Source organism: Podarcis melisellensis (genome assembly GCF_964234715.1).
Source record: "Podarcis melisellensis genome assembly, chromosome: 14".
Taxonomy (NCBI): domain Eukaryota; kingdom Metazoa; phylum Chordata; class Lepidosauria; order Squamata; family Lacertidae; genus Podarcis; species Podarcis melisellensis.
This window is the reverse complement of record NC_138546.1, coordinates 32600039-32626441: the sequence shown is the minus strand read 5'-3', so window position 1 is coordinate 32626441 and position 26403 is coordinate 32600039. Positions and strand designations below refer to the sequence as shown.

The following is a 26403-nucleotide window of genomic DNA, read 5'->3' as shown; positions in this document are numbered from 1 at the left end:
ATGGGAATTGTAGTCCCAAAACAGCTGGAAGCCCAAGTTTGGCCATCACTGGCTTAAAGGTTTCAGCTGAGCGCTTGCTTGTCCCTGGGTCAGTGGTTCCTCCCTTGGGTTGTAGTCAAAAATCAAGAATTCACTGGATGGTGCGATCCTGTTAGAATCGTATGGCTGGCAGATGAATAGCATAAGAGTTGAGAGCTGCACTTCCAGGTCTTCTTTAAAAAGCCTGAATCGAGCGACGGTGTGTGAAATGTTGGCCGAGTGCTGTGCAGCTGGAGGGATATTTCCCCTCAAGACTTTGCGAAAGCAAATCACTCCTGTATTTTGGAATGGGAATGGAAAATCTTAGCAGCGCCCAGAGAGGGATCTAGAAGCTGCACGATGAGCAAGGCAAAGTGGGACAAGCTCTGCGCCAGCTTCAGTAAAGCATAAAGTTACTGCTCACCGCAGCCCAGCTGTGGGCTTGCCCTTACTGTAACTGGCTTTATGGGGAGGGCTGCAGCTCAGCGGTGCATCATCTGCTTTGCATGCAGAAGGTCTTGGGTTCAATTCCTGGCAGCTCCCAAGAGGGATGTCCCCTGGAAAGCTGCTGTGTAGATTGTACTGAGCTACATGGATGGCCTCAGGATAAGCCAGGGCATGAGAACCAGCTTCTTGGGGCACCTCTGCATTGGCAGGCTTCAGCTTCACAGCCTAGGACCCTCGTATCTACGGGACCGCCTCTCCCGGTATGCCCCACGGAGAGCCTCAAGGTCCATAAATAGCAACACCCTAGTGGTCCCAGGCCCTAAGGAAGTTAGATTAGCTTCAACCAGAGCCAGGGCCTTTTCTTTTCTTTCTTTTTTTAATATTTATTGGAGTTTTTAATAAAAGAAATACAAAAATAATAAACAGCATTGCTTTGTTTTTACAAAATTTCATAACATCTTTAGACTTCCTCACGTCTCCCGCTCCCACTTACATCATTAATAAGTTTTTTCAAGCAAATTATCATCTTATTTGCAATTTTATAACCACTCATTTAAATACAATATAATAGTTCTCCTACAGATTTTGTTTCTCTTAATCTCACTTATCATCAAATTCTGATCCAGTTTAGTGATGGCCAATTATTTATAACCAAGCATCCTTCTTAACATTCCACTAAATCACAATATTTCTGTAGATAAATCTTAAATTTCTTCCAATCCTCTTCGGTCCTTTCTTCTCCCAGGTCTCGAATTCTGCCAGTCATCTCCGCCAGTTGCATATAGTCCATCAGTTGCATCTGCCATTCTTCCAGTGTGGGTAGATCTTGAGTTTTCCAGTTCTTAGCAAGAAGTATCCTTGCCGCTGTTGTTGCATACATAAAGAATGTTCTATCCTTCTTTAACACCTTCTGGTCGACAATACCCAGAAGAAAGGCCTCTGGTTTCTTAGTGAAGGTATACTTAAATACCTTTTTCAACTCATTATATATCATTTCCCAGAAGGTCTTCACTTTAGGGCAGGTCCACCAGAGGTGAAAGAATGTTCCTTCATTTTCTTTACATTTCCAGCATTTGTTATCAGACAAATGGTATATTTTGGCAAGTTTTACTGGGGTCATGTACCATCTGTATATCATTTTCATTACATTTTCCTTCAAAGCATTACATGCAGTAAAGTTCAGCCCAGTGGTCCACAACCTTTCCCAGTCTTCAAACATAATGTTATGCCCAATATCCTGTGCCCATTTTATCATAGCCGACTTAACCATTTCGTCTTGTGTATTCCATTTCAACAGCAAGTTATACATTCTTGAAAGTACCTTAGTCTTAGGTTCTAACAATTCTGTTTCCAACTTCGATTTCTCCACCTGGAACCCTAACTTTTTGTCACTTTTGAAAATTTCTTTAATCTGAGCGTAGTGTAACCAGTCTCGCACTTCAGAGCCAGGGCCTTTTCAACACCGGCTCCAGCCTGGTGGAACGCTGTGCCTCATGAGACCAGGGCCCTGCGAGATCTGATTTCTTTCCGCAGGGCCTATAAGACAGAGTTGTTCCTCCTGGCCTTTGGCTTGGAGCTAATTTGACCCCCCCTCTTTTTCCCCCTTTCTCCTCCTGTGATTTTAATATTTTAATGTTTCAATATTTTTATGTATTTTAATCTTGTTCTTAAGTTGTATTCATTCAACTTGTTTTTATTATTGCTTGTTAGCCACCCTGAGCCTGGGGAGGGCGGGGTATAAATAAAAATTATTATTATTATTCAGTTGACAAGTTCACTTGCCAAGCCCAAGCACCAATCCAGCACCTGCACAGCCTCACTCAGACAACAGAGAGAAATAGCCCCAAAACAGCACCATCAGTGCGCAAGGGGGGGGGGAGGTAACAGCAGGCTTGCGGGGAGGGGAGAAGCCAAGTTTTGCAGAAGTACATGTGTGTTTTTTTCTTTTGGGTGGGGTCGTGGTGGAGGTGATTCAAAGCAGCTCAATGAAGACACAGCAGAGTGGAAGTAGAGTGCTGACCGTGGAAGGTGGAAGTCTGGTGTGTGTGTGTGTAGAATTGAACGGAATGGAGCATCCTGAAAGAGGGTATGGCTCACGGGCTGACCGGATGCGTCCCACACTGCAACATTTTGTTAAACTTGCCACTTCTTGTTCTGCATTTGGATTATGTATCTGGGATTCCTGAGGATTCAATGGGGGGGGGTTAGGGAATATGGCTTTCCATGCCTCTCTACTTCCCCTGGACCTCTGCCCATGCCACACCCCTCACTAGCCCTGCTTCACACGCCCATAGAATTTCATAGAATTGTAGAGTTGAAAGGAACCCAAGGGTCATCAGCCCCCTGTAATGTCTGGCTGGAATGTGTCCCCGAACACGGATCGTGCTTCTTGATTGTTGGGATGGAGGATCAAGAGGGCTCTGTAAGTGTCCGTGGAGAAACTAGCCTACTGTACAAAGGTAAAATTTGCTTCTGTCGACCTTCTCACTTTTCCTTCTGGCCCCCTCCCATGACTGGAAGGTTGCAAATGTGGCTCTCTAGCTGAAAGAAGATTGTCCACTTCTGGCTTAATGCAATAAGGCACACACACACTCTGGGATGGGCTGACTTGAGATATAGAGCAGCAACACACACCATCCCCAGGTATCAGAAGTCACTGATTTAGTTTATCTCTCTTGTCGCAAAAAGAGAAACGTCTGTGGCCTTCGCTCTCGGCTCTCATGTGCCTTGCTGCGTTTCACCCTCTGGAGGGCAGCATTGGTCTGGATTTTGAATGAGCCGCTCTACACATCTCCACAATGGCTCATCCAAGGATAGGATTAATATTTGCCTGACAAGATGAAGTGGGGATGCTTTTAAACATCTGGCCCAGAGGTCTGGAAATCTGCAAGGAGCCAGGAGGTGTCTGTGCTGCCCAGGGAGAGAGAAAAAGAGAGTTGTTGGAAATAATTGTAACCCAGACAAATGCTCCTGCTTGCCCAGTTTAGTTTTTCCACTATGACTCTGTTACCTTGAATATGGAAAAGGGTGTATTCCCCACACCCACCCTGACTGTGTGCTTCTGAGGGGCTGGTTGGGGTGCCCACTTGCAAAATGGCAATTTCAGGCCTACTTTGGCTTCAATAACTATGAATTAGCTTCACAACATGGTTCTTTCCAGATACTGTTGAACTTCCAATGCCAGTCAGCTCCATCAGGGATTAATATATAGGCGTCCACATACATTTGGAGGGCACCATGTTGGCTAACCTGGGACTAGGTGGTCTACAAGATGTCTCAAATTCTATGGTTCTGATCTGTATCTGTTACTTAACCGCATACCCGCCCACAATTCATCAATGAAAATAGGGATATCCTATTTGATGACAATAATCATAACAGATAATAGATAATAATTTTATTATTTACACCCCACTCATCTGATTGGGTTGCCCGAGCTACTCTGCAGCTTCCAACATATATAAAAATATAACAAAACATTAAACATTTAGAAATACAAGGCTGCCTTCAGATGCCTTCTAAAAGTTGTATACTTACTTATTTCCTTGGCTTGGGGGGTTGCATAACTCCACACCCTCCAACATTCCTTCGATGAAAATAGGGACATCCAAAGGAAAAGTGGGATATTCCAGGATCAAATCAGAAACTGGGACAGCTTCTGTCAGTCCAGAACTGTCCCTGGAAAATAGGGACACTTTGGAGGGTCTGTAACTGTAATTAGGACTCTCTTTACATTAGAGAACTTTTAGGTCAGATGGCTTGCCTTTTCATGCTTGATTGATGGCATTCAAATAAACTGCACATTGCCGAATCCTCCACAGAAGCACCTTTTTGAGATGCTGAAGGAATGTAAGGTAATTTCAAAACTCTGCACTTCTATAGACGTCTACTCAGAAGTGAGCCCCGCTGAGGTTAGTTGAGCTTACTTCCTGGAGAGCTGCTGCCAGTCCGTGCAGATAGTACTGAGCTAGATGGTTCAATGATCTGACTCAGTATAAGGCAGCTTCCTATGTTCCAAGATTTGAGGCAAACTGCTAACTAAGGGCTGGGCCTATGTCTTCCCAGGTATTGTTGGACCACAACGCCCACCATCCCTAACCATTGGCAGGAGTTTACGGGCACTGGAGACCAAAAACTGGAGGACCACAGATTCATAGCTGTCAACTTTTCCCTTTTCTTCTGAGGAATCCTATTCGGAATAAGGGAATTTCCCTTAAAAAAAGGGAAACGTTGACAGCTATGCACAAGTCAGTGGCGTAGCATGGGTTGTCAGCACCCGGGGTAAGGCAAGTAATTTGTGCCCCCTAACCCATGGATTTGTGCCCCCTAACCCTAACCCCCAGATGTTGCGCCCGGTGCGGCCGATCCCCCCTGCACCCCCCACGCTACGCCACTGCCCCAAGTATTAAAATTTCCTTCAGTAAATGGAAGTTGTCCCCTGCAATTAATCACCTAGAGGTTTAATTGAGTCATCTACTTAAAACTGTCTATGAGATGTTGTGTAATTAAAATTGCTTATTGACTAGAAATGAGCTTAAGTGTGTGCATGTGTGTGCACACATGTGTGTGTGCACGTCTATCTCACAGTGATGAATAAAGCCTTTCTCTGTGTCATTGCTTCTTATGAACTGCCTTATATCAAGCCATGCACTTGGTCCATCTAACCCAGGCCACATTCACTCCACCCATTTAAAACACTATGATGCCACCTTAAACAGCCATGGCTTCCCCCAAAGAATTCTGGGAACTGTACATTGTAAAGTTGTGAGGAAACCGTTATTCCCCCTTACATAACTACAATTCCCAGAGTGGTTTAGCAATCCCTCTTCCCAGGAAACATGGGGAACTGTAGCTCTGTGAGGGGAATCGGTGCCTCTCAGCAACTCCCAGCACCCTTAACAAACTACACTTGCCAGGAACCTTCTCAGCCGCAGCTGCCTTAAGCAGCATCATAGTTCTTTAAACGAATTGTGTGAATGTGGCCCCCAGACTGGTAGCAACTCTTCAGGGCCTCAGACAGTGTAGTCTTTCACATCATCTGTAATTCACCATTCTTTTTGACTGCAATAACAAGGACTGAACCGGGAACCTTCTGTATGAAAAGCACACACTCTACTCAGCTATGTCACCTCCCCTTAAAATTTCCTGTCATGGAACCCAAGGTGGATGAGATCCAGCTCCATTCTTGACAGGGTTATTGATACTGTATAATGCCCTCCATGGACCCCTTCCTGCTGCTGTACCATCCTCAAGTGGTGTTGCAACAATGAGCCACCATTTTATATTTCCCATAGTGCCCCAGGTACCCTAGTATTAAAGAACCATTAAAAAACCCCTTAATGCCCCAGAGTGGTGCTGTGGTGCATTGTGGGAAATTTAAAATGTCAGTGCATAGTTGGTGCCTGTTGACCAAGAAGCTTAGGCAATCTTTCAAGGGTGCCAGGTACCCTATGAATCCCTGGCCAGGTCTTTCACGGAGTGTGAAGCTTTTGAGACCACGTTCTACTCCTTGCTTGACACCAACCACATTTAGGCTGCTCCGTTCTTTTTATCCTAAGGATTTGGAAAGGCACTCTCTCTCCCTGTTGCAGTGCTAAGCCACTTGGAGCTTTGTAGGTCTGTAGCCAGAGTGCTGCTTTTCACCCATATTCACCTTTGAAAAGTTGGATGGTAACAGAATCATAGTGGAATACAGCTGGTGGCATGCTGCATCCCCACCCCCTCTGCTGCATGCTATTTTAAGGTTTTGGAAGGAAATAAATAATATACACTATGGGCAAAAAAACCCCGAAGTCACAAGAAGCCTTTGGCGCAGTGACAGCTCTATCCATCAGTGTCTTGCACTGCTTCTGATCTCATTTTGTTTTCAAAAGCAATGATGCCCCACAATGCACTCCAGCTGGGGGCAGTTCGAATGAAAAAGTCCAGGGCTTCGTTATGTATTTGTTTGCCTAGGGAAATGTAGGCACGTGTACAGCAAGCCCCATTTCTTTTCCTTCGCCCCTTTCCTGTCCTCTCTTCATCCCCTCCGGCTGCCACCATTGTCAAGTAAAATGAGGCAGCTCTGACAGCTGGGTTGTTTTTTTTCCTACGGGAAGGAGCCAGTTTGTCATGCGGCAATGCCCAGCCACTTCCTTCGTTGCATCAAAAACCACACTGGCTCCTGGCTTTTCCTGTCAGAAAATGCTTGTGATTTTAGGATATGTCATCTTTCCCTGGAATCAGGAGAGGTTTTCTTCTTCTTCTTCTCTTTAATATTGATTTAGCCCCTGGTTTGAATTATACTGCCTTTTATATACGCAGATGCACTTGCCACATCACTCTCGCAGCTTGTGAGGAGAGAGGAAAACTTGCTCGGAGCTCTTTGACTCAGGAGGCTGGAAAATAATAATAATAAAAGTGTTCCTGTTCTTTTCCCGTTTGCTACAACCTTATCTGCCCCTCGTGGCAATACAAGGGTGTTCCTGGCAGTCTAAAGCCCTGGCTCCATCTGTTGGCTGAGAGTTTGCTACAGCATATTGACTTCTTCAGTTCATTGCTAACCTTTAGGTTCATTTGGATTCAGCTTCTACCCATTGTTTTCAGTTCTTTCCCATCAGTTGGAGGATCTCTAAGCTATTTCCACTGAAGTTCCTGGACTTTGGGGTTATAAAGGCAGTGATCTGGCTGGCCAGACTGTGAGCAAGCCAAGATACCAATTAAATGTCCCAGGTCCAATCCCCAGGTAGGGCTGGGAAAGCCTCCTGGTGTCTAAAATCCTGGAGAGCTGTTGGTGGTCAGTGTTGACAACACCGAGTGAGATTGAGCAATGGGTCTGACTCAATATAAGGCAGCCTGTGTTCCTGTCTCCTTAATTGTAGTCCATCACATCCCTCAGGAACAGCAAACAGGAAGCTGTCCTGGTCCAGCAAAAATTTGGACGTGGTTTCTGCACAGAATAGTCGTACCTGCAAAAGAGGGAGAGGAGAGCACTGTCATGGGAGCCTGGCAGCGCCCTTCTCACTGTTAAAATGTTGCTCAAGTTTCTCTGTTTTTAAAATACTCGCCAACCTTTTCTGCAAACCTAGCCGTCTGACTTGCACCATGCAGGCCTAGCTTCATTTCTGGGTGACGGCTTTCATTTTCGTTAATTTAAAAAAGCATTTTTAAAAAAGAATTGGTTGGCTGTTCTCTTTCTGAGACTCAGGAACAAACGGGACCTTGTAGCTGGCAAGGAAAAGTGTGATGCTTGAATGGAAACTTTGGCCTCATATTCACAGAGAGGGCCAGCCCAGAGGCTGTACCACTTCGGACTGTAGGTGGGGAATGCTCCTCCGTATAATAAACTCTCTGCAAACAGAAATCTAGCCTGTCAGGGAGTAGAAATTCTAATCCTAGCTTGCTTCCTGATGTGCTGTTTTTCTTGCAGGGGGGAATGTTTTTGTATGGAGGGAGCATTCAATCAGGCAAATTGAGATGACTGAATATTTTGTTTCACCCACATTTTTTAAGCAAACAAACCTGATCCACACTCCCCAGACTAACACACAGATTGGAATGCAGTAATTCTTCAGTTTTTCCTGATTCAATTCTCAACCCAATAAATGTACCCAAACTGCATTATTTTAGGTAAAATGTGTATTTTTAGGGGGAAAGTGGACAAAATGCATAGTTTAGAGGAGGTGTCCCCAAAATGCATTTTTTTTGTGGAAAAAAAAATTGTACAAAAATAATGGGGGAAATTTTGTTTCAAAAGGTTGACGGTAAAGATCAACGATAGAACCAACTGCAACATAGTTTGTGTAGCATACAGTAAGTGAGTACAGTGGTACCTCAGGTTAAGTACTTAATTCGTTCCGGAGGTCCGTTCTTAGCCTGAAACTGTTCTTAACCTGAAGCACCACTTTAGCTAATAGGGCCTCCTGCTGCTGCCACGCCACCGGAGCACGATCTCTGTTCTCATCCTGAAGCAAAGTTCTTAACCTGAAGCACTATTTCTGGGTTAGCGGTGTCTGTAACCTGAAGCGTATGTAACCTGAAGCGTATGTAACCTGAGGTACGACTGTACACGTACCAGGAATGAAAAATGTTCTGTGGTCAAAAAAAGCCAGCAGACTGGTGTGGAAGTGAACATAAAGAAGAGCCTGGCTGCTGGAACAGGCCAATGGCCCATCTAGTTCAACATGCCGTTCTCACAGTGGCCAACCAGAGGCCTGTAGGAAACCTGCAAGCAGGACTTGAGTACAGAAGCGCTCTCTCCACTTGCAGTTCTCAGAAACTTGTATTCAGAGATATATCTCCTACAATACTGGAAGTAGTACACAGCTGTCATGGCCACCAATAGTCTTCTCCTCCATTTACCTGTTCCTCTTTAAAGCCATCCATATTGGTGGCCACCACTGTCTCCTCTGGTTTTATGATGGTTTATTGATGTGCTGCTCAAAGTCCTGTCCTGAATCTTCCATCGTTCAGCCTCATTGAATGACCACAAGTTGAGGACACAAGAGGAAGAAAAACTTGCCTCCGATTTCTCTATGTCAATGACGCCATGAATAACTGTTGCTGCTTGCTTGCCATTTATCTAAACTAGAAGTCCCAATATATGTATTTTTGATGGATGGACTTACAAATGAACATATGTGAAAGTAATACATAGTGGAGACACGACTGCTCCATCTATCTTCTGCCCCACCCTCTGTCTGAAGCTCAGCCTAGACATAGGTTTACCAACTCGGGGAAAAAATATAGGCCTTAAGAGACTGTTGTTTGGAACATAATCTGGTGTCTGACTCAATATGACCTGGACACTGCTGTCCGTGCCATTATAAAATCTCTACCTACCAGCCTACCAACCAATTAGACGAAGGAAGCTGCCCCATCACTCAGCATTCATTTTAGGAAGGTTTTGTAAGTCTTTGCCATACTATTCTAGGGCACGTCTTGTGCCACACGTCCTCATGGAAAAGTTGCATCTTAGCCCAATGCCTATTTTAAAGAGATGTTTTGCCATTTTGGCCTTGTGAGGGTTTTTTTTCAGGGAGGATTTGAGCTCTCTTTTATAACAGCACTCTGTTGGTCTCCTTCGTCAGAAAGAAAGTTGCCTGAACATTAAAACACTACTACTAAAAAAAAATGTATGATATATGATATTATAATATAGCCTTGAGTGTTCCAAGTGCTTCCTGTGTAGTATCTTAGTCCTTACAACAACTCTGTAATGGAGGCCAGTTACAACTCTGTAAGGTGGGGTGGAATTGAGGCTGAGAGATAACAACCTGCCTAAGGCAACAGAGTGAGTTGGCTATATTTGGTGACCAGGTGAGTGTTGCATTCAAGCACCGCAGCCTGAATTTCCAGTATTGAACTAGAAGCCACCGCTGGCTGTAATTCCCTGTGGGTGGGCAGAGGGGCTCTGTGGCTCTTCCTTTGCATCTGTTTAGTGACAGAGTTTTGTTCTCCAATCTGTCCACCCATTCATCAATATGGCACCTTCATGGGGGTGCCATTCATTTGGGGGAAACAGTGCAGGAGAAAAGGGTTAAACACCTTCAGCCCTGAACATCAGACCCCTCTTGTGCACCTCACCCTTGTAGCTGCTTTAATCTTTTTTTTATGTGGGAAATTCTGTTCCTAAATTTCCTGGAGGGTCTCACATCTAGTTTAGCACAAAGCCCATTGCTCTGCACCTGTTTTCTAGCTTGGGACCTCTCCTAAAATGCAAATCATTTATACTAAATAGTGATTTTAGTTCTCCAAGTACCAGTTCTTTTACAGGCAAAAACCCATACAAAATAGAATGGTAGCAACAGGGCTATGGGAACCTTGGGGTTTGCAGAAGTACAATGAATAATATTTTGAAAGGGGAATTTTAGGGGTTAACTAAGGTCCTAATGCTGCCAAAACTGTATCAGCCATGCAGAATAGGAAGACAGCAGTAGGCTCAGGGAGATCTTGAGTTTTTCAGAAGTACAATAAATTTCTAAATGGAAAATACTTAAGGGGGGGTACCCCTCTGTCCCATAACCCAATGAGATCAGAACATATAGTACTTAGTAGACAACTGACTGACTGTTAGGGGGTGGGAACAGACTACTGGGAAGGGGGCAGCAGAATGCAGTGGACTGCCTGGAAGCAGACTACACTGCAAAATTTAGATGCAGCTCTCACTCCTCTTTCCTATTTTTAATAACAACAAGGAAATAATAGACTCTTTGACCATGTTGCAAGGGGGAAATAAAAATAAACATAGATTGGAAAGCCCTGTGGGAGACTGAGACAGCTTTGCTTGAACGTAGAAGTTGAGTCACATTATATAACCAAGTTGGATTTCAGTGGATTTTACATCACATCCCCCGTGTGTGTCTCCAAGAGAGAGGCTGCTGTAGACAGCAACTTGGAAATGAAGCTGGAATGACAATGGTGTGCTTGTGTGTGTGTGTGTGTGTGTGTGTGTGAGAGAGAGAGAGAGAGAGAGAGAGAGAGAGAGAGAGAGAGAGAGAGAGAGTGTTGTGGATCTGTTCAAAGGACAGGAATACAGGCTACTGTTTTGAACAATCTTCTCTTTGCTGGGGTACACTGGTTGTGTGATTTTCCTTGAGCTAAACAATCGAAAGATGGCAAGGGAGGAAAGGTGCCCTCCTTGACAGCAGACAGCCCTCTAGCCATCTTTTATTCCAATTACTTTTTAAGCTTTCTTTCAGGGTTTCACAAACCGCTCTACATTCAGAAAATACCCAAGTGATGTACAGAGATAGAATATGAAACACAATGCAGGTCATAAAACAATACTGAAACATAAAAACCAACAAGAATTTAAGAACTACGGGGGGGGGGAAGCATTTGAAGAGCTTTTCTGGGCCAAGTCTAATTTGAAAATGAAATGAAGAACTGTAGGAAGGGAGGTGAGCAGAGGCCTTGAAATTGCCCGGGTTAGAAAGGTTAGAAACGCCTGGGGAGTGGATTGAGCAACATTCAACACAGGCCACCTGACCATTGTTTTCTTTTTCGTCGTTTTCTGCTTCTTCCCTGCTTCCGAGTACCACCAACTGGTCTTCAGAGGTATACTGCCTTCAGCAGTAGTTGTAGAACAGTGTCATCATGGCAAGTAGCCATCAAGATGCATTCTCCTTTAATGTATGCAATTTTCTTTTGAAGCCATCTGGGTTGGTGGCCCTCACTACCTCTTGAAGGAGTTGGACAAGATAAACTAGATGGGCCTTTGGCCTAATCCAGCAGAGCTCTTAGCAACTCCACATGTTTTCTTCTTTATTGTCTAGGTCAGCCTTTCTCAACCTTGGGTCCCCAGATGTTTTTGGCCTACAACTCCCATCATCCCTGACCACTGGTCCTGTGAGCTAGGGATCATGGGAGTTGTAGGCCAAAAACATCTGGGGACCCAAGGTTGGTCTAGATCATGGGTAGGCAAACTACTTACTTTATCAAACCTTTATTAGGCATTATGGAAATAAAACCTTAAAAGAGAAAATAACATATAAAAGCCTTGAAATATATATAAAAAGGCAGCAGTTTGCTAAGTACATATATATATATATACATATAGAGTCAGTGGTATTCCTTGTTAACCTGCTCCTTGGAGGACTGCTGCCAAAAACTCGGCTACCCCCGCCGTTACCCTTTGGTCAACGTCGGATAGGTAGAATCCCACACATTCACCTTGCTGCGGTTCCAGACCACCCAAAAGAGGGGACAGCACGCGTTGACGGAGCGTACTGTACAGTGGGCAATGAAGGAGAATATGCTCTACAGTGTCCGGGACATTCATAGAGCATCTGCAGAGTCTCTTGTTTCTAGGAATGTTTTGATATCTTCCCCTGACAAATGCTGAGGGAAAAACATTCAAGCGGGCCAGCATAAAAGCCCTACGTTGGGCTGGGATTATTAGTTTAGTGACGTAATTGGCTCTGCTATCTAAGATATTTAATTCATAGAATATGGGGGAGCAAATTTTGTTTACAGCTGCCGTAATATTTTGTCTCTCGACATCCTTTAGTCTAGTTAGGATATTATGGGAAATATATTGCTCATTAGAATTGTACAGGGACTCCAGCTCGACGCCTAAAGATTCAATCTTTTTTTCGAGGTGCTGATACCATCTTGATTTATAGGAGTCTTTGAGCAAATCAGCGAGCAGACTTGATGGAGGGCAGCGGAAGTGGCAGCGTAACCAATACTTTATTGAGGTGGACCATGCCCAATATTCCATTGTGTGTATGCCTATTTCTGCACACATTGTTTCATATTTGATCATAGCTGGGAGTCCAAGAATACGTCTCAGAAAACTAGAGTGAATCTTTTTTAAATCATTGTTATATGCTTGGACCCATAGCGGGATTCCATAGAATATCTGGGATTGCACTTTTGTTTGAAATATCTGATTTGCCGCAGGAATAAATTGATTACCTTTCTGATAATGAAAACGGGCAACTGCTGATGAGATGCACTTTGCCTGTTTTATGGCATTTGTGCGATGGGTTGGGTAGGCAAACTAAGGCCCGGGGGCCGGATCTGGCCCAATCGCCTTCTAAATCTGGCCTGTGGTTGGTCTGGGAACCAGCGTTTTTTTTCATGAGTAGAATGTGTCCTTTTATTTAAAATGCATCTCTGGGTTATTTGTGGGGCCTGCCTGGTGTTTTTACATGAGTAGAATGTGTCCTTTTATTTAAAATGCATCTCTGGGTTATTTGTGGGGCATAGGAATTCGTTCATTTTTTATTTTCCAAAATATAGTCCTGCCCCCCACAAGGTCTGAGGGACAGTAGACTAGCCCTCTGCTGAAAAAGTTTGCTGACCCCTAGTCTAGGTAGCCGCTTAGCCAATCAGAAGGCTCTGCTATCCACCTATCTTGAATAAGCTTCAATGTTGACAGTCCATTTGCCATGATTGCTGGGGCTGATGGGAGTTGTCATTCAGAAATATCTGGAAGCCTAACCCTGCTGTAATCCAAGACAGCTTTGTGAGGGGAAGGGAGGCCTATCAGAGGATCGGGCTGCTGTACCGTATGCCCTTCTTTTGACCCACATTGGTTGCTGACCAGGAACATAAGAACATTATCATTCCTCCACATTGTAAACTTCAGATAAGAGTACTCCACTGATAAAATACTCAAACAGACCACTGGCTGCGGTTCAATGCCTTGGGTTCGGGTTGGGCTCATGCACAAGTCGATTCAAGGAGTGGGAGAAATAAAATTGGCCACCTCAGAGCATTCGTGAAAGCTGCTGCCTTATGGTCGTACATTTTGTTCTGGAGTTCCAATCTCCAAGTGGAAAATATATGAGTTGAGTAATAAAGTAATAAAGAGGCCGCCTGTATCATCGGCAGTGTTTATACGAACATACAGTATGAAGCTGCTTTATCCTGAGTCATCCATCTAGAGCTCAGAACTGCCTTACTCCAATTAGCAGCAGCTCTACAAGGTCTCAATGGAATTCCCAGTTTTGATCTCTCAGATCCTTTTAATGGGAGATAGTGGTGAATCTGGGATATTTGGCATGCAGTGCCTGGACTCTTGATCTTAGAATTGTGGCCTCCAACCAGGTAAGTCTCTGGCTATTCGCCACACTTGAGGGCAGGTGAAAAGAACCTCCATGTCCAGATGCAGTCTATCTCTGTATACGCACCAGATGTGGGGGCCATGAGGAGCTAGAATGCAGGACTGGTTCTGGCTTCCTCACAGCAAGGGACAATCACTTCCAAGAAGAATCTGGCAGGGGATCTTTGGGTAAATATTTCTGGGGCTCCCTCTCCAGCTCTTTAGGATGACAGTTCCCATCAGATGAAGCAATGGTTCAAAACAGCTGGAAAGGTGGCCCCAAACTGGCAATGGCTGGGCTGGAGATGGCCACAAATTTGGATTGCTTTAAAAGAGGATTGGGAACTTCCGTGAAGAGTGACTACCAATGGCTACTAGGGATGGTGACTACTGTTCTGCCTCCACAGTGGAAGGCAGTTATGCTTCTGAATGCCAGCGTGCTCTTGTGCCCAGGTCCTGCCTGCACCTGGTCGGCCACCACGATACTGCTGCAAGCTCTCCTTATAAATACAGGGTGAGTTTTTAAAAAGAGGTTCCATGGAACATGTGTACTCTGCATCCACGGGGCCTCTTTTAAAGGACTCACCCTGTATTATTTATTATTATTATTTATTGAATTTATATGCCGCTCTATACCCGGAGGTCTCAGGGCGGTTCACAGTACAAAATCAAAATATAAAACCACAAAATATATAATAAAAATAACAACAACCCCCTTTACGCAGCAGAATTTTTGTTCTTAGGGGCTAGTAACTTGCGCGCGTTCTTATTTGCCAGGCTGGGCCTCTGGCCGGGCGAGGCGAGTCGTCATTCAAAAAAATCTCGATTTCGAGCCTCCCTCCCTCCCGCTTCCCATTTCCCCTTTCCTTCCTCCCCGCCGGCCTTCCCTCTCCGGGGCCCCCCGGCTTCCCTGCCAGCAGCCTCCCTCCTCCCTCGGCCTGCCAAGTGCGGGAGAGACCCCCCTTTCTCCTCGGAGCCCGCCGCTGGCGAAGAGCGAGCGAGCGAGCGGGAGAGGCCGAGGGTTGCGTCCGGGACGCGCTGCGCTGCGCCCGGGCTCCGTGCGCCCCGAACGGCGGCCGGGCCGTCTGGCTGGCAGGCGGAGAGGTGGCGGCCAGGGGCTGGCTCGCCTCCGCCTCCCCGCTCCGCCCTCTTTTCCCCCCGCCCCGGCGCGCCATGGCGAATTGAGCTGTGTGGGGATGCGCGGGCAGTATCCCCGGGCCGGGCAGGAGCGGTGGCGGCGGCGGCGGCAGGAGGAGCAGCAGCCGCGGAAGAAGCAGCAGCAGCAGCAGCAGGGCCAGGCGGAGCCCGCGGGCGCCCGGCGAGCAGGCGGCGGCCCCGGGCTGCGCCCAGGCGGCGAGCCACGGCAGCACTAGCGGCCGCAAAGGAGGCGGAGGGAGAGGAGGAAGAAGCGGCGGAGGCGGAGGCGTCCGAACAAAGCGCGCTTCCCCGGCACAGCAGCACAGCCGCCGCCGGAGGAGGCGGAGCGGGAGGCTCCCCCATGGCCGCGGCGCTCTCGGAGACGCTGAGCTTCCCTTCGCCGCCGGGGCAGCCCAGCCGGGCCGGCTAGGAGCAGCAGGAGGAGGAGGAGGAAGGGCCGGGGGCGCGGGGCGCTCCTGGGCCGGAGCGAGGAGGTGGGGGTGTCCCAGCTGGAGTTGCGGGAAGGAGGCGGCCAGGAAAGAGAAGGGGCGGCAGAGAGATAAAGAGAGGGCTGCTCTTTTTTTGAGGGGGGGGCGTCCTAAGTCAGAAAGGGGGGGGCAAGGCGGCGCTTTTCCTTTTTCTTTTTTCAGGCAGCCCATTAAGCAAGGCGCGGTGGGGGGAGGAAACGCGCTGGAGTTGGGAAGAGTGCTTAGGTCTCCTTTGGGGAGGGGGAGTGGTCAGTTAGGTTGTGGGGCGGCGGAATCCTCCTGAGTTTGTGGGGTTTGGGAAGAAGGGGTACAGAAAAGCTCAGAACTGAGGTAGGTGGCAGAGGACTGGGATATCTGGGGAGGACAGGAAGAGGGAGGCCTCAGAAGGCAGAGAGGGGTGCAGGAAACCCCCCTTTCGGATTCCAGAGCTCAGACCTACCCCCCTCCACGCGCTACTCTTGGGGTGCTTCCTGTTTTAGGGGAAGCTCTAGTGGCCAAGGGACAGAAAGAGAAGGCGCCCTGTTCTGGAGATCTGAAATTGAGGGGTGTGTGTGTTTGTTTTGGGGGGCCCTGGGTGTGCTGAGGCAGGGGGTGGGGAATGGCTGGCAGAAGCCGCCGCTCCTGGCTCAGCGTGTTGCTCGGTCTGGTGCTGGGCTTCATCCTGGCTTCCCGGCTCATCCTCCCTCGAGCCTCGGAGCTGAAGAGAGCAGGACAGCACCGGCGGAAGGCTAGCCTGGAAGGGTGCCGGACAAAGGCCAGTGGGGGGCTGCTGCACCGAGACTCCCGGGGGGCCTTGCTGTGGCATCAGGACCCTGCCGAGCACCAAGGCGAGATCCTGCCTGCCAAGAGCTTCCTCTTCGTGGGGGTCATGACGGCTCAGAAATACCTGCAGAACCGAGCGGTGGCGGCTTACAGGTGAGGACCTCCATTCTTTTCTCCCACCCACCCACCTTCTGAGCCGCAGACTTAATTTACCCTCTGTTGTGTGGCTAGGAAGGCTTCTAACACCCATTTGTGGGACAGGACATGGCTCATTGCTGCTTCGCCTGCTTTGTGTTCAGAGGGTCTCAGAGTGTCCTGCAGGTAGGGCTGGGAGAGGCCTCTACCCTGGAGAGTCACTGAAAGAGAACTGAGCTGGATGGGCCAGTGATCTAAAGCAGCTTCCCATTTCAGTCAACTTTTTATTCAGGACAATGAGGACTAGAACCTTAGATTGTTAGGAAGAACTGTGGTTCAGTGGTAAGGCATGCAGAAGGTCTGGGGTTCAGTCCCCTGAACCTCTAGGTAGGACTGGCAGAGGCCCCAGTTTGAAATCGTGGAGAGCCACTGCCAGTCCCCGTAGACGTCCCGTGCTAAATGAACCCAGTGGTCTGACTCATAAGGCAGCTCCCTGTCTTCCTAGCTTTTACCTTGCAATTAACTGCTATCCTGCGTCTCTCTTCCGTGCCCAGCGATGCATGTGGCAAGGCCAGTCTCACTGACACCCCATCACCTTCCTCTCCCACTCTGCACAACCGCATGGTGCATGTTAAACGGGTCTCTCTTTCCACTGCGCATGGGAGATGGGGAGAGAACCCTCTCACCTGACCTCCTCTTCCAGGAATTCATTCCCAGGGTTTTCTTTTGCCTGTTCCTTGCTCTTCAGGGATGTGAGAGCCACTCCTCTCTGGCGGCCCTCTCTCACAAGAGAACAATCCCTGGCATAGGGAATGCGGCTTGTAAGTTCTGCCAGTTAGCTTCCTTGGCATGATAATTCTGTATGTGAAAACGCATGACACACCCTCCCTTGGTTTGGGTGGAGGTGGTTTGGAGATCTCTGGAGCGGAGGGGAGAGAGACTGAGACCAGCCTGCTTCCTTTGTATATGTGCTGCTAGCTTCCCATCTGTTAAGAAGATAAAGGCTTGCATTAGAGAGGAAGGGAATCTTATTTTATTTCCCCTCCTCCCTCCCCATAAGCATCTCAAACCTGCTTCATAATTCCAGGAGGGGGGGGGTGTCTTGCTGAATACCTGCTGGCTTCTCTTAAGCACTGACAGATGGGCACTGGGATTGACTAGGGAGGCCTTGCCTGTGTCCTGATGGGCAGCCAATCTTTATAACAGCTTTGTGTGCCTGCTGTTGTGATCAAAATCCCCCAAGAGGGCATCTCATCTCTATCTCATTTCTAAAGCTTCCTGCTCGGTGACTTGAAGAAGGATCCTGCTGGACAGTAACGGGGGTTTATCCTATAAGACAGGTGGGGTGAAATATTTGCCCTGCATCTGTTTAAGGAAGGAAACCAAAACAGCTTAATTTGACCAAACGATTGAAACCCGAGTTTTGACTCTGCTCTTCCTCCATGGCTGCAGGCAGTGATGCTTCTGAATGCCAGTTCAGCAGGGTGGTGGGGTCAGTTATCTTGCCCTTTGGTCCTGCTTGTGGGTTTCCCATTGGGGCATCTGATTGGCCACTGTGAGAGCAGGATACTGGACTCAATGATCCACTGGCCTGATCCAGCAGGCTCTTATGTCCTTAGTTGCTAACACGCAACCACATGCAAATAATTTCAGATATAGACCACCCAGAGTCTTTAGGCCAAGCACTTTCTGGCCCATATGGATTCACATTTTGATGTTCTTTGAATGAACACAGGCTGCTGCCTTACACAGAGTCAGCTACACTGGCTAGCTCAGTGTTGCTTGCATTGGCAGGCAGCCACTCTACAGGGTTTCTGCAGGACATGGTGGGGATGGGGATTGAACCAGGGACCTTCTGCATCAAAAGCAGGGGCTCTACCACTGCAGTTCCTTGCAGTTTCTTGATTCTTCGGTCTGAGACTCTTCCTCTGCTTGTTGCAGACACCGCAAGAATTACTAAATCAAGTTGCTTAGGTAGGAAGTGATGCAATTGGGTAGACACAGAACAGCCTGTTGGCGATGGTGGACTTCCCAGCTTAATGGCTCCTCTGCAAGGGGAAAAGAAAAGGAATTGCCAGGAGTGTGATGCATCCTGCAGGTTGAATATCCCCTTCTCTATAATGCAAGTGGGCAGTCTGTGGCCCTACAGATTAAGACTCCAGCTCATCACCCCAGCCAACATGGACCATGAGGAAGAGGCCAGTGGCCTGTCTGGTCCAGTATGCTGTTCTCACAGTGACCAGTCAGATGCTTGCGGGAGCACATTAGCACTCTCTCTTCCTGTGGTTTCCAGCAAGTGGCATTCAGAAGCACTGCAGCCTCCACCTGCCGAGGCAAAGCATAGCCATCATGTCTAGTAGCCATTGCTAGCCTTGTTCTATCACTAATCCTTTTTAAGGCATCCAAGTTGGAAGGCATTGCTGCCCTCTGCGGAAGTGAGTTCCATAGTTTAGCCATGCATTGGATGATGGGAGATGTAGTCCGATGGCATCTGGACAATCACAGGTTCCCCACCTCTGCTCTGCAAACTACAAACGTTTGCTTGGAAGGGGCAAATCCAGTTTCCCGGGTGCGTGTAAATAGCCGTTTGCTTTGCTTTACATTTGCCAAAGGACTATTAGATTTGATCAAGTGTGTGGCAGGAGCGTGGGGGGAGACAGCTCAAGTCCTTTCTTCAACCCCTAAAGCAGACAAGCTGGCCTGACTTCAATTCCTGCAACAGTGTTCTGAGAGCCAGGTAATAAATGTCTGCCTTTATGAAAGGCATAGCACGTGAAGGGCATATATGCATCATATCCTCTTGAGGTGCAAGCTATCAGAAGTTAGGCCATCCAGTGTTAGTGGTGGGCAGGTTTAGCCCTCAAACCCAATCAATGCTTGCAAATGTAATGCCTTTTGGACTTCGGAATGCAATGCTTCCGGAGAAGGTCTGCAGCTCAGTTGTAGAACATCTGCTTTGCATGCAGAAGGTCCAAGGTTCTATCTTTAGCATCTCCTGGTAGGGCTGGGGAACACTTCCTGCTTGGAACCCTGGAGAGAGATTGCCAGAAAGTGTAGACAGTCCTGAGCTGGATGGACCAATGGTCTGACTCTGTACAAGTCAGCTTCCAATATTCCAGTGCTTCTCCATATGATAGTAGAGAAAGGGGGCAGTCAGGAATCTTGGGGGGGGGATAAAGGTAAAGGGACCCCTGACCATTAGGTCCAGTCGTGGCTGACTCTGGGGTTGCAGTGCAATGCAAGCAACTCCCTCACTATTGGCCGAGGGAGCTGGCGTACAGCTTCCGGGTCATGTGGCCAGCATGACTAAGCCGCTTCTAGCGAACCAGAGCAGCGCACGGAAATGCTGTTTACCTTCCCGCCAGAGTGGCACCTATTTATCTACTTGCACTTTGAGGTGCTTTCGAACTGCTAGGTTGGCAGGAGCAGGGACTGAGCAACGGGAACTCACCCAGTCACGGGGATTTGAACAGCCGACCTTCTGATCGGCAAGTCCTAGGCTCTGTGGTTTAACTCACAGCGCCACCTGCGTCCCCTTGGGGGGGGGGGATAGACAATATCCCCTTGAGGGGGATAGACAATAGTTAAATCTCTTCCCTGCACCTTGGGACCCAAAAGCATTAAGAACCAAGCCTGCCCTGGCCGAGTGTATAGTCAAGCTTTTTACACCTACCGCCCAATAATGCATCTCTCTTGTTGGTAAAATTTCCTTACCGCCCACCAGTGCTCAATGGAAGGAGGATTCCACTTGTGCCGTAGAACCCCCTACCGCCCACCTAGAATCCTGAAACGCTCACTAGTGGGTGGTAGGGACCAGGTTGACAACCCCTGGTATAGTGGGACGTTAGGAGAAAGTGACAGGATATTGCAGGCTCTTTAGGTGGATTTCTTTTCACAACAGGGGGGCTGACCTTCTGCACTCAGCTATACTTAGGTTGCATCCATTGCACACATTTAAAACACTTGTTATACTGCTTTAACAGTCATGGCTTCCTCCAATGCATTCCGGGAACCGCAGTTTGCTAAGGGGGCTGAGAGTTGTTAGGAGGCCCTTATTCCCTTCACAGAGTTGCAATTCCCAGTAAATTAACAACCAATCCCTCTTCCCAGGGAACACTGGAAATTGTAGGGGAGTTCTTAAAGGGGAATAGAGTTCAAACAATGCTCAGCACCTTTAAGAAACTGCAGCTCCTAGAATTATTTGAGGGAAGACATGACTGCTAAAGTGGTACTATAGTACTTTAAATGCATGGTGTATTATTCAGCAAAACTGGTGCCTGCAATCCACCCGAGAGCCGTGATTTAAGAGGCTTCCTTCATTCGTGGCTCATCTTTTTTCCTCCAAATCATTTAGGTGGCATCGATTAAGCACCCTTGTTCTCAGCGAGGCTGTAAGAAGCTAATGTTCGTGTACTGAATTATAACTTTTGGCAAGGATTCTGGCACAAACGAGCCCGTAATTGAAACCAGCTCATTTTCTTTCCCCCCGCTTCTAACGGAGTGGAAGCTTTTAAAAATGTAATTGATTGATTGGGAAATTATTTTATCCCACTCACCCCCCGCCCTGACCCCTTTACCATATACAGAAAGTTCAACTTCCAGGGAGTGAATAGCTTAGCTGGTGGTAGTGGTGGGGTTTCTTATGGGCCTAGAATTGTGAAGATTGCAAAGGGAAGCGCTTTGTTAACTAACACACAGACATAGTGTTGACCGTACAATACACAAAAGATCCAAAGCAATTCATTGGCTCAGCCGTTTTTCAATACAGTGGTACCTCAGGTTAAGAACTTAGTTTGTTCCAGAGGTCCGTTCTTAACCTGAAACTGTCCTTAACCTGAAGCACCACTTTAGCTAATGGGTCCTCCCACTGCTGCCACGCCGCCGGAGCACAATTTCTGTTCTCATCCTGAAGCAAAGTTCTTAACCCAAGGTACTGTTTCTGGGTTAGTGGAGTCTGTAACCTGAAGCATCTGTAACCCGAGGTACCACTGTATTGTAGCCAGAGATCTTTTTCAATGTTGCTACCTGGGTTATTTTAACTGGACATATCAGGATGCTGAACATGGGACCATCTCCTTTTAAATGCGTGTTTCCTTCCCCTGAAACATAGCCCTTTGTAGGCTACATAAGAAAAACACCTTGGGGGATCAGACCAATGGCCTATTTAGTCCAGCATCCTGTTCACGCAGTGGTCACTCAGATGCCTGTGGGAAACTGTCAAGCAGGAACTGAGCACATGGGCATTTCCACCTCCTGTTGCTTCCAGCAACTGGTATTCTGAAGCATTGCTGCCTCCAACCATGGAGGCAGGACATAGGCATCATGGCTAGTAGCTGTTGAGTCATAGCCATGTTGTCCTGGGTAAATCACCAGGCTTTTTAAACTCCAGCCTATTATCCCTTTTTCGAGACACACACACACCCCCATGCGCAAAACTCACATACGTGACACCAAGTGTTGCATGTAACGAAAACTATCCTTTTTGAGAACTTAACTCTATTGATTTCCTGGAATCATAGAATTGTAAGAACTGGAAGGTACCCTGAGGTACCTTCATCTAGTCCAACCCCCTGCAATGCAGGAATTCAGAGGAGGCTTCACTGGTTTGCTTATACTGGTATATAGGTAGCCTTCACTTGGTTGCTTTGTTCAGGTATGCACACATGCGTGTAACCCATGAGCTTTGCAGAGTTTCGTAGCAAAAGCAAGTTGCAGCCACTTCCTTGGCCTCACAGAGCTTGCAGTGGTGGAACTGTCAATGGGGAGCACAATAGAAGAGATGGAAGTGGAGAGGCAGGCGAGGCGAATGTGTGTCAAGGTTATTATTTGCAATTAAGCATAACGTGTGTGTTTGTGTGGGTGCAGCAAAGGTGAGTTTTGAGGAACATTTTGAGGAAGAGATGTGGTTTTGCATGCACTTTCAGAAACAACAAGAGTTTGAGGCCTAAGGGAAGTAAGTGGGAATGGGAAGAGTATTTCAGGATGTAGGGGTGTGTTTGGCCAGCTCAGGATGGTAGAGTCAGAGGAGCAAGGAGCGGGTAAATAAGTACCCATATACAGGCTGGAGAAATGCTGCAGAGGCCTCTAAACAACTTGTGACCAGGATAGCTTAAGGACCACCTGAGCCCTTACATCCCAGCCCCATTACTGTGATCGTCCAGAGGAGAGCTGTTTGTTGTCCCCTGAGTTGCAGAGTCCTGACTGGCATTAATTGTAAGCTGGGCATTTAGTGTCTCTGGTCCTCTGCTGTGCGACACTTTTCCAACAGAGATGCAGCAGAGGCAGCCTTGCTTTTAATTTCCAAGTGCCTCTTGAATACTTTTTTTTTATGCCAACAGGCCTATTAATTTTTTTCTTGAGTAGCCAGTCATTTTAACGACTCTCTTGTATTGCTTTTAACCCCCCCAAATGCTGCTGTCCACTACCTCTGATCTTTTATGAAAAGGTGGTATATAAATGCTGTCTGTCTGTCTGTCTATCTATCTATCTATCTATCTAATAGTAAAGCTAAAGGCGAGGAGATTAAAATTAGATCCAGAAGGTGATGGGAAGCCAGTGTAAGGGTTTTAACAGCAGGAGGAGTGCATATATAGTCTGGAGCTACACATACTGCAGAATGAGGTGGTAGAGTCCTCTCGAGGTAGTAGAATGGACTGTACCACTTCAAACTGCTGGCATAGGGGTGCAGTGTTTGAATACTTCCTCATGTAAGAAGCAGACCTTCTTACATGACAGAAAACTAGCCCAGCAGGGAGTAGGCTGGGCTAGAACCTTAGGGTGCTAGGTTTTTTTGTAGACAATTCCTCGCTGCTCCCCACACTGGGAGTGTACAGACGCTATCTTCTACTGCAGACTCTTGTGATACAATTCCACCCCTAATTTCTGCTACTTTGTAGGCCAGGTCTGAGACACTTAAAGCAGCAGCTGGGAGAAGGGCCAGAGCTCAATGGTGGAATATTTGCCTTCTCTGTAGAAGGTCCCTGGTCCAATTCCTGGCATCTCCTGGTAGGGCAGGGAATGTCCTCTGTCTGAAACAGTGGAAAGCCACTGCCAGTCAGTGTCAACAAAACTGAGTTAGGTGGATCAATAGCCTGACTTCATATTAGGCAGCCTACCTTTGTTACGAACTGGCTGAGTTTGCTTTTTAACTAAAAAAGTATCAATCACCAGATTTTCAGTGTCTGTGACACTGAGATGCTAGTCTCTTAGAGATGTTTAGTATCTCAGCTGTAAAGGTCCAGCCCTCCATAAATCTTGCTTGTGTGATCAACATTCTGCAAACAACAACAACAACAACTCCCTCATTTCCTTTCCAACACATGGTTCTTTATGTATTTTCTTTTTTAAATGTGCCAATGTTACCCCCACCAAATGGATTGGGAGATGGTAAATAGGATGATAAGAAGAACTATGCTGGATCAAGCCAGTGGTCCATCTAATTCAGCATCCTTTTCTCACAGTGGCCAACCAGGTGCCTATGGAAAGTCCACAAGAAGGGTAAAAGCCCAATCAGTCTTCTCTCCCGCCTATGTTCTCCAGCATCTGGTATTCAGAGGCAGTGCTGAGCTAGATGGACCAGTGACCAAACTAAGCGTAAGGCAGTTTCCAGTGTCCTAAATTAGACTTCCCTGTGGTACTGGTTGTAGTACAGTCCAAAGGCCCGTCCGGTCTGGTAACCTGCCTTCGCAGTGGCCAACCAGGTGCCTTTGGGAAGCCTGGAGGCAGGACCAAGATTATTGTTGATGAACTGGAAACTTAAGAAGATGCTTCACTATAAAACCATAAAAAAACAGTGACACTGTAATGACTAATCCAACTCTTAAAATTATTGAAATTACAATACAGCTTCACTGCTGAGGAACCTCTACATGTCTTGACATTGAAATGCACATTGCAGAGGGATTTGGGTCACACAAATTGCTGGCTGGGTCTGTTGGTCTGAGGGAAGCTGTAGTCCCATGGATACTAAGCTGCTGAAGGCTGAGATAATATATCTATTTGGTATGTTTCAAATCCCCACAGAACTCTTTTATGAATATTGGCAATGGTCCTCTTTGCCTGATGAGTATCTGTCAGGCATCCTACAGCCTCATTTTATTGTGCACAGTATCCAGGTGAATATTTATTTCATCCACTGTGGAACCCAAGGTGGCGGTTTCCTTCCCCTGTTTTGTTTTATTTATTTTGTTTTTATTTATTTACAAGGTTACTCTAAACTACCTCTAAAGAGCTCATTGTCATGCACATTCTTCCCCCTCCCTTATCATCTGAGAGATACTCAGAGTTGAGAGTGGATTTCATGCTCTTTATTCAGCTCATAGTGGTGAAGAGGAATGGAGGTTCCCCCAGAATGTCTCCTTTATATACATTATTTATGCAATGGGCCCCATGTGATTGGCTAATTCCGGGATTCTCCTGTAGGCCAATCAGGTTGTGGATTCACTTCCACCTGGAGCTGGATTGGGTGGCTCCTGTGAACCAATCAGACTGCTGCATTCTGGGTCCTATTGTTCTAGGACCAATCAGACTGCTGCATTCTGAATCCTATTGTTCTAGGACCAATCAGACTGCTGCATTTTGGATTCTATTCAACTCAGTACATAACATCATCCCAACAGCCCTGTGAGGTAGATTAGGCTGAGAATTCTTGTCAGGGCCTTGGGATTTGAACCCAGGTCTCCCAATGCAGCACTCCGAACACTGCACCTATCCAGGTTACTGTGACCTGAGGTGGGCCACCTGAGAAGAGTAACTCAAAGGAATTCCTCTGCAGATTAGCGTCTGTGGAACTGATTCCTTGAAGGCAGATGCTTAGAAAAACCACTGCCTTAGGTGTAGCTCGTCTTTTGTACAAATGAAACTGCCTGCCTGTATTTTCTGGCAGCCATGACTTGGAGCAGTTAATCTTTCATGGTACAGGGAAGCAAGTAAGGGAATTAATTGGCTTTTGTAAAGGGAAGTCATTAAACAGGAGTAGCTGGGAGAACCTAATCTTGCCACTTTATCAGATGAATCTGCCTGGAGTGGGGGGTGGGGGGCACTTTTATTAATCAAGGTTGCCTTCATAATGAAAGCAAGAACAGGGTTTTTTGGTTGTTGTTTTTTTACACACACAAAATCCCACAACTTTGTGGCCTCTGAATGATTGCAGATCCCTACAGTTTCTGCCTTGAGTTTCTGTATTCCTGTGACACTCAGAGAAGGGAAGAAACCCAAAATTAATGTTTGTTTATCTCTTTCTGGCTTTGGTGGTTGTGGGGAAGAAGCTGCTTCGGGTTGACTTTTGTTTAATTTTAGGGGGGAGAAACTTTTGTTTCCTTGATACGATCTCTAAAGAATGAATCAAATATGTTCTGTGTTTGGTTGTTTTGAGACTACTTGCTCACAGTAAGCCGTAGTTGTCTCGGTCTGGGCTTACAAAGAATGAATTGGCAAGGTGAGAGAAAAGGGTAAGGGGCAGAGAAGAGTGGCCTATCCCCCTCCCCCAAAAATGCAATTGGGAGGAGCATAAGAAGAGCCTGCTGGATCAGCCTTGTGGCCCATCTAGTCCAGCATCCTGTTCTCACAGTGGCCACCCAGATGCCCCAATAGGAATCCCGCAAGGAAGACTTGAACACAAGACCACTCTCTCCTCCTCTTGCGGTTTCCAGCAACCAGTTGTCAGCAGCACACAGGCTCCTGGCAGTGAAGGCAGAGTAGACATCATGGGAAGCAGCCCAAAGGAAAAGACCCTTTTTACAAACGGCCTGTCGTGTCATTTAAAAAAGAGGAAACGCATCACCAAGAAATAAGACTGATTTGCATCTGCTAACTTATGTGTGTCGATACACTTTTAGAAATAATTACTGTAATTGAAACAGTAGGAAGGGACTGTGATCAGGTGGC

General features: G+C 47.0%; 1 protein-coding gene across 1 annotated transcript in view; it reads left to right on the top strand.

Moving 5' to 3' along the window:
* Positions 1-15830: 15830 nt before the first annotated feature.
* CHSY1 (chondroitin sulfate synthase 1) overlaps positions 15831-26403 on the top strand; it is a 107146-nt gene continuing 96573 nt past the window's right edge. The window contains exon 1 of the mRNA XM_081888519.1: positions 15831-16536. Within this exon, the coding sequence (XP_081744645.1) occupies positions 16220-16536 (317 nt within the window). The 5' untranslated portion in view covers positions 15831-16219. The remainder of the gene's footprint in view (positions 16537-26403) is intronic.